This window comes from Chionomys nivalis, chromosome 1 (assembly GCF_950005125.1).
Source record: "Chionomys nivalis chromosome 1, mChiNiv1.1, whole genome shotgun sequence".
NCBI lineage: Eukaryota > Metazoa > Chordata > Mammalia > Rodentia > Cricetidae > Chionomys > Chionomys nivalis.
Genome location: NC_080086.1, coordinates 9427835 through 9440087, shown reverse-complemented (window position 1 = coordinate 9440087; position 12253 = coordinate 9427835). Strand labels below are relative to the sequence as shown.

Below are 12253 nucleotides of genomic sequence, written 5' to 3'. Positions count from 1 at the left end.
ATTTTTTAAAAATTTCCCAGACAATTTCAAGTCTAAAATTATAAATGGGCCCTATGAAAGTATAAACACATATGCAGTTTTTCTGGCTCTGAGGTCAGAGCCCAGCATATGTCAAAGATCATGTCTAATGGTGTCCAGCTCATGTTCTAGAATAATTTAGCATATTAAAGACCAAAATAATATTTTCTGGTAACAAAGACAGCCTCTCAGGGAAAGATTTGAAAGTGATGGAATGACATATCATTCTTTAGAAAATTAGAAAGCTATCGTCTCCCAGTGTACACCCAGTATCTGTTCCCAGCATTGAGGACCAACATCGTGTAAGAAAGTCCCTGAGACTCTCCTCTTTATGTGTCATCTCTTATGTTGTTTATCCATCTCTTTGCCCTGCTCCCTCTCTGCCCTGAGAATATTCTTCCAAGCTGTGCTTGCCTCTAAGGGTGCCTCCCAAGATGACTGAATAGTAAGAAAAGGAAAATAATTCTAACAAAGGAACTCAGATGCCTGCTCTTAGAATTCTTTTCAGGGCATGTTGTAAATCACACCAGTGCAATAGACCACATTAACTGAAACCAGGATTTTTGTACAATTACTTTTCAACAGCCAAAAATTAGTCTCAGACCTGTTATGGAGCATTTGGGTATAGGGAATATAGAGTTCATAACTATTTTTGTCTAAAGTAAGACATGAAAATATTAGAAGTTCTGATTTTATTGCTTTAGTTTTGTTGGTAGAGAAATCTTCTGACAAGACAGGGGAGATGAGTCAGCACTTAAAATCTGTGACTTGTTCGGGCAGAGGATTTGAGTTCGGTGCCTAGCACCCACATTGGTTAACTCACGATTGCTTCAGCTCCAGGAGATCTCAGCACCATCTTCTGAGTTCCACAGACATGTATACATGTTAAGTGTATACACACACACATGCAAACAGTTGTTGAAAGAAAGAGAAAAATACCCAGCACAAGTGACAATGATGTCCATGTTTATGATTCTTTCTTTACACATAGGATCATTTTCAGTTTGGTAATATGCAGTATTTATTAAACGTATATTCCAGGCTAAGCGTCAACTAGTATTCTTTCTTATCTCTGTTTTTCTTTTCATGTATTCACTGTACATGGTGCTCGGGTATATAAAAAGGTTTTCCTACAAGGATATACTTGACATCCTATTTATTCCCCATTTTCTCTGGCCCCTCCCTTTCTTCCCTCTCCCCCAGTCACATTTGTTCATCTTCATGTCTTCTCTCATAAAATACGCACCCATGATTTTACATCCATGTATTTACTTTCCTGAGACTTTGTTGCTCCTCCTCCACATAGTTTCGCTCAATCACCAACAAACGGGTGCAATTAGTAAGTCTATATTAGAGCTAAGAAAGCAAGGGTTCTAGAGAGAAATAGATTTGCTATGTGCACATTGGTGGATCTAAAACTCGGACTCAAGCAGCATTACTTTACATTCTATGTCTCCCATGACCCCATAAAATAGATATTTGGTACCAATGAATAAACAAAATGTCTTATCTTTTAGACCAACTCTTGATATCCTTGATTTCTAACTCTTCACACACAGAGTTCACGTACAGTGAAACCTGCACTGGAGCCTGTGTGTTCCCCAGTGTCGCTGCTGAATTATTATTATTATTATTATTATTATTATTATTATTATTATTATATCTACTTTTTAAATTTTTTGAAATTAAAATATAATGCCATTTCCCCATCCTTTTCCTTCCTCCAAGACCTCTCCTGCACCCCCTTTCTTCTCTCTAATTCTTTAATTAATGTTACATACTTATATTCATATATACATACTCTTAAAACACATCTTCAACAACCCCACATTGGACAGAGGGCTGCTCTCCAAAATATACAAAGAACTCAAGAAACTAATCATCAAAAGAACAAATTATCCAATAAAAAGTGGTGCAGACCTAAACAGAGAACTCTCAACAGAGAAATCTAAAATGACTGATAGACACTTAAGGAAATGCACAACATCCTTAGCCATCAGAAAAATGCAAATCAAAACAACTCTAATATTCTATCTTAAACCTGTCGGAATGGCCAAGATCAAAAATACTGATGATAGTTTATGCTGGAGAGGAAGTGGGGTAAAGGGAACTCTTCTCCATTGCTGATGGGAGTGCAAACTGGTACAGTCACATTGGAAATCAGTATGGCGATTTCTCAGAAAATTAGGAAGCAGCCTACCTCAAGACCTAGACATACTACTTTTGGATATATACCCAAAGGATGCTCAATTATACCACAAGGGCATGTGCTCAACTCTATGTTCATAGCAGCATTGTTGGTAATAGCTAGAACCTGGACAAAACCTAAATACCCCTCAACCGAAAAATGGATAAAGAAAATGTGATGCATTTACACAGTGGAATACAATATAGTGGGAAAAATAACATCTTGAAATTTTCAGGCAAATGAATGGCTCTAAAAAACACCATATTGAATTAGGTAACCAAGACCCAGAAAGACAAATATAATGTGTACTCATCTGTGGCTTTTAGATATAAAGCAAGGAAAAACCAGCCTACAATTTACAACTCCAAACAACAAAGAGGACCCTAAGAGAGACATATTTGGATCCAACCTACATGGGAAACAGAAAAATACAATATTTTTTGAGTAAATTGGGAGCATGGGGATCATGGGACAGGGTAGAACGAAAGTGGGGAGATAGGGAGAGGAGCTGAGAAAATATATAGTTCAATAAAATCACTGAAAATACATAAACACAGCCTTCTCCATCCATATAATGACACTTGTATAGAAATTATTTCTGAGCCAATCACATAGCGCTGGACAACCAATAGGGCTGGGGACATCTTTTATCTGGGGGGATTATTCCTCAGTGTTTCAGTGTCCCTTAGTTGTCTGTCTAGGGTAGGTCCTTGTTATATCTCCATCTTCCATATTATCGTGTCTATTGGTACACTTTTTAGACAGCCATATTGCTGGGGTATCCTTGGTGAATCTTGCCTATTATTTCTAGGAGACACAATCTCACAGTAGATTTTTTAGCCCCCATCTCTTACAATCTATCTATCCCTTATATTGTGATGTTTCTTGAGCCTTAGGTGCAGGAGTTATATTGTAGGTGTGGTGATTGGGGCCCATAACCATTTGGTAACTGCATTTTGCCCAGTTCTGATTTTCTGTAATGCCTCCACATATGCAGTTTGACCAGTCATGTAATGGCCTCCATCTATTGCAGAGACATTTCTTTGATGACAGGTAAGAATTATATGTATCTCTGGGCATAAGGACATATATTTACAGTTAGGAGTCATGCTGATTTAGTAAGGTGGCAGTTGTAGGTCCTCTTCTAAGATCTATGAATCTGCCAATTCTGGTGAACTGGCCAGGTCTCCAGTATCAAGCATGATCTCTGTTTCTGTCCCTGTCTCTCTCTCTTCCTTTCTCTCTCTCCCTCTTCTTCCCTCTCCAGCTCCCTTTCCTTCTCCTTTTTTCTTATCCCTCTCTTTCTCAATGAATGGGCCTTGGATCTGATGAAAATGCTACTGGTATATATAAAGGTACGTATGCCACTGTTGCACACCTATGGGGCCTTTGTCCCCTCCTGGTGATTGTCACAGTTCACAGATGTCATAGCTGAATTACCTACTCTCCCTTGGAAGCAGCACCCATTGGCACCCCTAGACACCCTGTGGTGCTTATTTTTGAATGATCTCTACATTTTATCTCCTCCTCTTGGAATCATAAGGAAGAGGTTGTCATAGCTATTTTATCATCCACATTTCACCTGAAAAAATGTTGGGTTAAAAACAGAAGCTCTGCTGACTGCCATAATTAAAACCAGAGAGGTTGAAATCCTTTCAAGCAGAAAAATCATAAAGTATTTCATAAGTTTTCCATACCTCTAGTATTTTCACTTAGTATGTAAGCAGGCAAGCTTTCCCACATCTTTTGATGAGCGGCCAAAAAATTCCTCTTTTCTGAGGTTATATCCCCTGTGTGGACTGTAACTCCAAGTTGCCTCTCTTAAGTCCCAAAAAGCCATACTATGGATGACTGCCAATTTCAGTTTCTTTATAGTGGAAATGAATTAGGAACTTGGGAACATCTTAGTGGAGAGTCCTTCAAGTATGTCACGGTTTTCTATTTGAACTTTTGAGGGGCTTAATTCAATGAAAATCTTCCTTCATGAAGTCTCTTTGCAAAATCTGTGCCACTACACAAAACGAGTCTGTTAGATTCTAAGGAAATAGATTCCATTGCTGCACTGGCCATTGATTTAGTGATATCTTATTTCCATATGTACTGTGATAACTGCAATCTGCCCCAGACAGTCCTGGGAATCAGCAAACTGAACTTTGATCACAGTGCACAGTGACTACTGGGAGAAAAGAGTTGTGAAAGTTCCAGACAGGCGTCTGTTCTCTGCAAGACTCCATGTACATTAGGCAAAGGGAAAGACTAGTGAGTGACGTCATGATGATTTGTAACATAGATTAATTGTGGTGAGACCAGCAGTCAGTAAAGCAAGTATTTTACTGTTTGTAAAATAATTTTAACATTAAAATGTCAGCTGCTGGAGAAAGGGCTCGGTGGGAAAAAATGCTTCACACTCAAGTATACAAACTGCAGCTTGGGTATCCTCACATCCAGGCAAATGCCAGAAGGGCGTAAAGGCAGAGATGGAAGAACCCTGACTAAGTAGGTAGCTAAGTCAGCAAGTGCTGGGTTCTATTCGGAGAATATGTTTCCATATATGGGATGCGGAGTGTTGGAGGAAGACATGAAGCAACATCTTCAAGAATACACATGCATACATGTACATGCACATACACATGAGCATGCACACACATAAAGTAATATGATGTCAAAATACCATACTTCTCTTTTCTGCATCTGTGTATGTCTTGATAGAATGGCCAGTAAGAAATCCAGTCAATTCTCTGATTTTATAGGTTGCAAAACCAAGTACTTTGATGGATAGTGTGGCATAGAAATCTGTGATTGGTTTGGGAAACTGTCATAAGATTTGAAAATACAGTTTTCAGTGTCCTAACTGAGACTTCTGACATTCCTGCTAGGTTTCCTATGTAACTTCCTAGAGGAAGGGAGGTGAGGAGAGGCACTGAAGGCATGGGTGCACCAAGAAAATCTATTGTTTCTGCTTTGATGTGTACAACTGTACTTTCCCCCACTGTTTATTGCAGTTAATTAAACACCAGACTTCTATTTAAAGGTGGGGTTCCAAGTTCAGTTGTCATTAAACAGCGTTTCTAGAATTGTGTTTTCTGAATGTTAAATATATATGTTTTTGTTCTAAGGGGAGTATGAGTTAGAATGTTTTAATGTTTTATGTTGTGCTTGGGACCTTTTTATTTATTTGTTTGTTTGTTTTAAGCTTTGTTTAATCATCTAGCTTCACAGACCCTCTGAGGTCTGGGGTTACTGTAGCTGGTTACTATGCTGATAATGAACTCAGCTTGATAGTTTTAAACTTCTCCTCTGAGAGGCCTTTGCATCAGCCTGATCGAAGTGTTTATTGTCACTATTATCAAACATTTTTACCAGCTAGATGAAACATATCACTATTATTGAGATACTTAGAAATTTAATTATTTTCTCTTTGAACAGACATGAAAATACCCTTTGAGTAAATCATGCAGTTTTTCCACATTTTCCATAATTTAAAAACACCATCTCAATGACGGACTGAAATTCGTTAACAGTTACTCCATGAGCATGCAAATGGCTTTACAGTTTGTCTGCTGTTTATTGGCATAGCAACCAGGGTACGTCTCAGCGTCTCATGTGTGGTTACTCTTGGCAGGTTCAGGGCAATCAATTTTGATTGTTAGTCTTACATTTCATGCTTCAGTGGCATCCTAAGGTCTTTGAGCCAACAGGGTAGTGATAAGTTCTTATGCACAATGCAGCTTTTAACTCTTTTATGATAATGTTCTTAAACTCGAATGCCAGTCAAGCTGAGCATGACTTCATGCCAGTGACAATGTGGACTCTTTTCTTCTTGCTGCTGCTTCCTTTTTCCAAGCAAGCAAATTGTGTTCATGTTGGCTCCTCTGTTGATCCCAGTTTCTCTGTGCTGTTTCTTGCCTGCTTTTTTTTTTTAAAGGGTCTTTGCTATAGAACTATACAGTATAGAGGAAATGCCACAAAGGCACCTACTGCTTATATCAACAACGATCTTTAACTTCAGTATTTTCAATCGGTTCTTTGGGAATTTCATGCACTCATTCAATGTATTCTGGTCATATACCTTCCCCAGTTCTGCTAACTCCTCCAAGGTCTACCACTTACCCCACATGCACTACCCCCAATTTCATATCTCCTGTTTCTCATGGCCCACTGAGTCAACTTAATAAGCTGTACCACATCAACACTATAGAGTTTGTGTGGCATTAACACTGACCTATAAGTGTGAATTCTTTTTCTTTTTAAGGATACTTTATAAAATTTTGGTATTTTTCTCTAAATATAAATTTAATACATGGCTTATGTTTTTAAAAAGTTGTATTTGAAATAAACAAATAGGGACTGGCAAGAGAGCTCACCGTATAAAGGTACTTTCTTGAGAATCAGAGTTTGATCCCTGCCACTCACATGATAGGAGAGAATTGATTCCAGGATACTGCTCTCTGGCATTCCCCCATTTGTGTCATGGCACCTATGTGTATATGCATACCTATACACACATGCTCACGATACACATGCACATACTCACACACACATATACCCCACACACTTATACACACACACATATACACACCCACACCACATGCCACACACAGCACACACACAACACTTAATACATACATGGACATAGACATACACATAAATAAATGTAATGAAAATATTTAAGACATAAAAGTAGAAACTTAGATAAAACTATTAGATATTCTCTTCATCAATGGTATTTTTTTTTTAAAAAAATCTAACCTAATTATGAGTGGATCTGTTGTGCTTCTTTTTTTTAAAAGAGAGAGAGAGGGAGGGGGGAGAGAGAGATTTTTTTTCATTTTCAAAATGTCTTAAAATTTTGTCCTTTAAAGTTCAATTTCGAATTTCAAATTTTCATAGAAGCAGTACAATGTCTTAGGGCATTTGTGTCATTTGCTTTTCTGTCTGTGACAAAACATCATGTAAGTCTTCAGAGCTGTGTAAATGTATGATGCCAGAAGAGGCATGCTGACATACTTACCTGCCAGCATGAAGCAGAGAGAGCAGAAGGGAAGTGGGGCGCAAGGCTGTGAATGCTCAAAGCCTGTTCCCAGTAATGTCCTCCCTGCCATAAGCCTGTATATCTCCAGACAGAGTCACCAACTGGGGACCAAGTGTTTAGGAGTCTGAACTTGTGGGGGACATTTCTCATTCAAACTATCATGTCTTATTAATGTATCAGAAAAGTATAGGTGGAGAGAATAATTTCCATTGCACAGAAATGCCCTGGATGATTTTCTACAAGATGAACTCGATAATATGTATTGCTAAAGTAGGTTCTAGCCCTATTTGGGGCTACTTTTGTGAATGTTGTCATAAATAACGTATATCTGTATGACGTGTAATTATCCTAAACCTACTAACAGCACACTTAAATTTTCACATTCATTTGTAAATACTTGGTCCTAGGTATTTTTCATAGATCTAGCAAAGTTTGGTAATAATAGGTGATTTTGTTCAATTATTTTACATTTTAATAATTAGAGAAGAAAATAGTTTCTTTTGTTTTGGTTTTTCTTTGTTTTTAAAACAAGGGCCACTTTACATAATGCAGGCTTGCCTTAAACTGACTAAAAAACCTTTTAGTGGCCTTAAACTCTTGCCTCCTGCCTGGGATGGCAGGCATTCATTTTCTTGACTTAAAATCAAGACATGCATACAACAACAACAAAAAAAAGAATATTATAGGCTAATCTCTCTTATTTGTTAATTACTTTCAAGATGAAATTTTCCTCTGATAATAAAGAACTTTTCATGAGGACTGCTTGATGGCTCTCCTTTTCCATCAAATTCTCTGCCTTTTAAATATTTTGTTTTTATGGCACGGGATGGTGATGATACTGGCATGAAACCCAGAGCTAGGCAAGTGCTGTAGTCGTAAGAGGCAGCCCAAGTGTTTTAGTTCTGCTATGTATGCCTCATTCCTCCTCAAACTCGAACATTGAAAAATGTGCCTCCTACGGAGAAAGAAGCTGCCACTTGCTGTTGCACAGTGCGATGACTGTAGGTGAGGATAATATCCTGTGAGTCTTAACAAGCTGGAAGAAAGACCTTCGAATATTTTCAATGCAGAAAAACAATGAACGTTCTAGGGGCAAGATGTGCCGACCCTGATTTGAATATTATACGATATGCGATCTATTAATAGATCACATGCATAACTGTTTGAAATGGTTTTTAAAATATTTGTTTATTTTTATTTTCATGTGATGTGTATGAATGTTTTGCCTGCATAGCTATAGGTGCACCAGTGGTTCTCAGTTTGTGGTGTCATGACCCCCCATCAGATATCCTGCATATCAGATATTTACATTATAATTCATAACAGTAGTGGGCTTACAGTTGTGAAGTAGAAATGATAATAATTTTCTACTTGGGAATCACTACAACATGAGGAGCTGTATTACGGGTTGCAGCATTGGGAAGGTTGAGAATCACTGATATACATCACCTGCATGAAGTTTCATAAGAGGTCAGAGGATGGCACCAGACCAAATGGAACAGAGTAACAGGTGTTTAGGAGCTGTCATGTGGGTACTCTGTAAGAGCAGTAAATGCTCCCAAACACTGAGATATCTCTCAGACCTCTATCTGTGATTCTTATGGGTCAATATATATTTTCTAAAGGTGTAACTTTTTTTTGAAAGCATGGACCCACAAAAACAACCATGGCAAATTTTAACTGAGTATCAAAACAGCAATGTGACTTGAAATTTACTATTTTGCAATGTTTAGTTCAATTTACTTGCTTTTGATTTCTAATGGGGTGCAGAAGTAAGATAGGGTCTCACTACATAGCCCAGGTTGTCCCTAGAATTCATGATCCCCTTGCCTCAGCTGCCTGAATATCAAATTTAGAATGTGTCCACCATCCTTGACAGCTATTCCTTTTGCAGCCAGGAAGCCTGCATTAGCTCACTTCACCGCCACACTTCCACCATCCCTGATCTCCTGTTCTCGTGTCTCAGTCAGGAACCAGCATCACCGTGGATATTGCCGTGATGGGCGAGGCCCATGGCCTCATTACAGACCTCCTTGCAGACCCTTCCCTGCCTCCGAATGTGTGCACATCCCTGAGGGCCGTAAGCAACCTGCTCAGCACCCAGCTCACCTTCCAAGCCATCCACAAGCCCAGAGTGAACCCCACTGTAACTTTCAACGAGAATGTCTGCTCTGATTCTGAGGAGGGCTTGGAGAAAGACAAACTGGCTATTCCCAAGGTAGGTGTGGCATGAAGGGTTTGTTCTGAGCTCATCTTTCCATAGTCTCCAAGGTTTCCTTCCTGCCATTTCTGAGAACTGAGGCAGCATCTTCCTGTGTAGACCTGGGGACCTAGTAGTGGCTGTGTAGCCCAGTTTGCTTCTGTCCCTCACCTCCTGAGACTTCCCAGTGAACACCAGGCTTGACTTGCTGCTCGCTGCCTTCCTCATTTCAACTCCCGTGTCTCTCTTTCCATTTCAGGATAGTGATAGATGAAATTCTGCCTGTACTGTTTCATCAACTGTTCCCATTTGCCTTGCTTCTTTCCGTTGTTTTACATAAAAGCTAATGGTCTACAATATGGTTGTGATAAAGTGAATATTTTTTCCAGCGCCTGAGAAGAAGTTTGCCCCCAGGCTTGCTGAGAAGAGTCTCGTCGACTTGGACAACCACCACCTCTGCCACGGGTCTGCCCACCTTGGAGCCTGCACCAGTGCGGAGGGACCGAAGTGCCAGCATAAAGCCGCATGAAGCACCTGTGCCCAGGTTAGATTCCACTCCTGCAGGCTCCATGCTTCCTCAGAGGAGTTACTTGCCAAAAAGGAATTATAGAGTCCAAGAGGAGAGAGACCAAGCAGAGTTACTGAGAAGTAAGGTTTGAACAAACCAGATTTTCATACTTAAATGCTGAGCACTTTAGGGCCAGACTGAAATGACCTTAAATGTAAATACTAAGAGTGAGTTGGGATGACCCCTGCTCCTATGGCAGTCAGTGGAAAAGACTAAGGCCAGAGGGAAGGCACACTACACTTTACCTGAATTGAGATCCATACTGAGAATTTTAACCTGAAGGCATCTAGTATGACATTTACATATGATCCCTAACATGGCCTGTCATACTTACTGTGCATTAATTCCTGCAGAATAAGTGAGAATGATAGATCAAAAAGTAGATATCATCTTAATAACACTTGGATATATTCAAATATTATAAATTTCTCTGTGTATGTGCATTTATATATATGTGTGTATGTTTTTGTTTGTGGATGTGTATTTGCAAGTGTGTTTATATATATGCATGCATCTATGTGTGCTTGTATGTGCACATATATATGTGTATATATGTATGTATATTTTTGCATGTGTAAATGTGCATACACATATGTGTTTATGCATATCTGTTTGTATGTGTGTGCATGTGTATATGTGTATATATGTGTCCATGTATGTATGTCTTTAAATCTGTTATGTATATGTGTGTGCCTATGTATATGCATGTATGTATGTGTATACATGTGTCCGTGTATATATGTGTGTATATGTGTATGTGTACATGTATATACATGTATATATGTCTGTATATATGCATATGTTTGTGTATGTTTCTCTGTGTATGTGTGTATGTGTGTTTATATATGTGTGTATAAATGCATGTGTATGTGTATATGTGTGAACATATGTGTATATTTGTATGTATGTATGTGTGTATGTGTATGTGTTAATGTGTGTATATTCTATGTGAGTAAATATATGTATCTATGGCTGAATGTGTAAATCTGTGTATATGCACTTATGTATGTATATGTGTGCATGTATATATTTATGTATGTATCTGTTCATGTGTGTACATGTCTATGTGTATGTATGAACATGTATGTGTGTATGTGTATACATGTGTGTGTGTCCATTCATATATGCATGCATGTTTCCTGGGCAACTACTTTTACCCTGAGCCATACCCTGAACTTTGCATTTTATGTAGTATATTGACAGTATATTAAATTAAAATTTTATGTGTAAGTCCACTTTCCATCACTGACCAAGTGCCTAATATAGATTAAGGATTATTTCAGTGTTTCCCACTTGTGGTCTCTCAGATTTTGATTTGGGACTTCGGAGTCATAATCTACCAGGGTAGAGGAGCCTGGACACATTGTTGCTGCCAGGACAGACATAAGGGAGAAAAGCAGGACAGAAGGGGAGGGCTCACATCCTAATATGTCCTACAAAGGATCAACCCCACTGACCTAATTACCTTTCAAGGTCCAGTCTTTGAGGCTGCAGACTCAGCCTTTAACACATGACCCTTGTGGGAAATCTAAGCTCCAAATGCTATTAGTGATTGAAAGGCCAAAATGAAAAGGGCTAAAGAAACAGGAACATTGGAATCTAAAATGAATCTGTAAGAAAACACTACTAAAAAATGTGCTTTTAAAGAGAGCTACTCCGTCTCTGTTTTACAACTTTGAAGAAAATTAAAATACTTTATATGACATCATCAATTACAGTAATCCTTACGCTATAATTCCAGAACTATGGAATATACGTAACAGCTTATATTGACCAAATGACTGAAAATATCCTTGTCTGCATGTAAATATTTAATAGCCATGCCTGAAATAGTTTCCTCTTTATGACAACAAGGTGGCAAGCTGAATGTGGGAACAGCAGCTCCCCCAAATCCTGGGACTTGGGTGAGGACAGACTTTCTTTTCATTTAGTGAAGTTCCTGTCTCCCACACATAGAGAACAGTGACTGAACCTGTCCGTGCGTCTTCACCAGCAACCCGGCCACCTTCACCCTTAGCGTTTTGTGTCTAATCTACTTGAGCCCTGTGCTTTGAAATCCAGTAAACTCTCTACCAATCGGCTCCTGAAGAGCTGCTCTAGCCAGGGACTGCATAGTCACCCTCCCAGACCACAGCTGAGAGGATCAACGTATCACTGGGAACACTGTACGAATTTCACCCTTTGATGGCTTTGTTAAACTGACTGGCTGCTTGAATGTCTCCCTAGTTTTTCCTTTAGGCTACTTCT

General features: G+C 38.9%; 1 protein-coding gene across 1 annotated transcript in view; it reads left to right on the top strand.

The window, feature by feature from the left end:
- Positions 1–12253, top strand: part of Pde3a (phosphodiesterase 3A) — a 286893-nt gene that overhangs the window by 225032 nt on the left and 49608 nt on the right. The window contains exons 3-4 of the mRNA XM_057783982.1: positions 9205–9456; positions 9828–9982. Of these exons, the coding sequence (XP_057639965.1) occupies positions 9205–9456; positions 9828–9982 (407 nt within the window). The remainder of the gene's footprint in view (positions 1–9204; positions 9457–9827; positions 9983–12253) is intronic.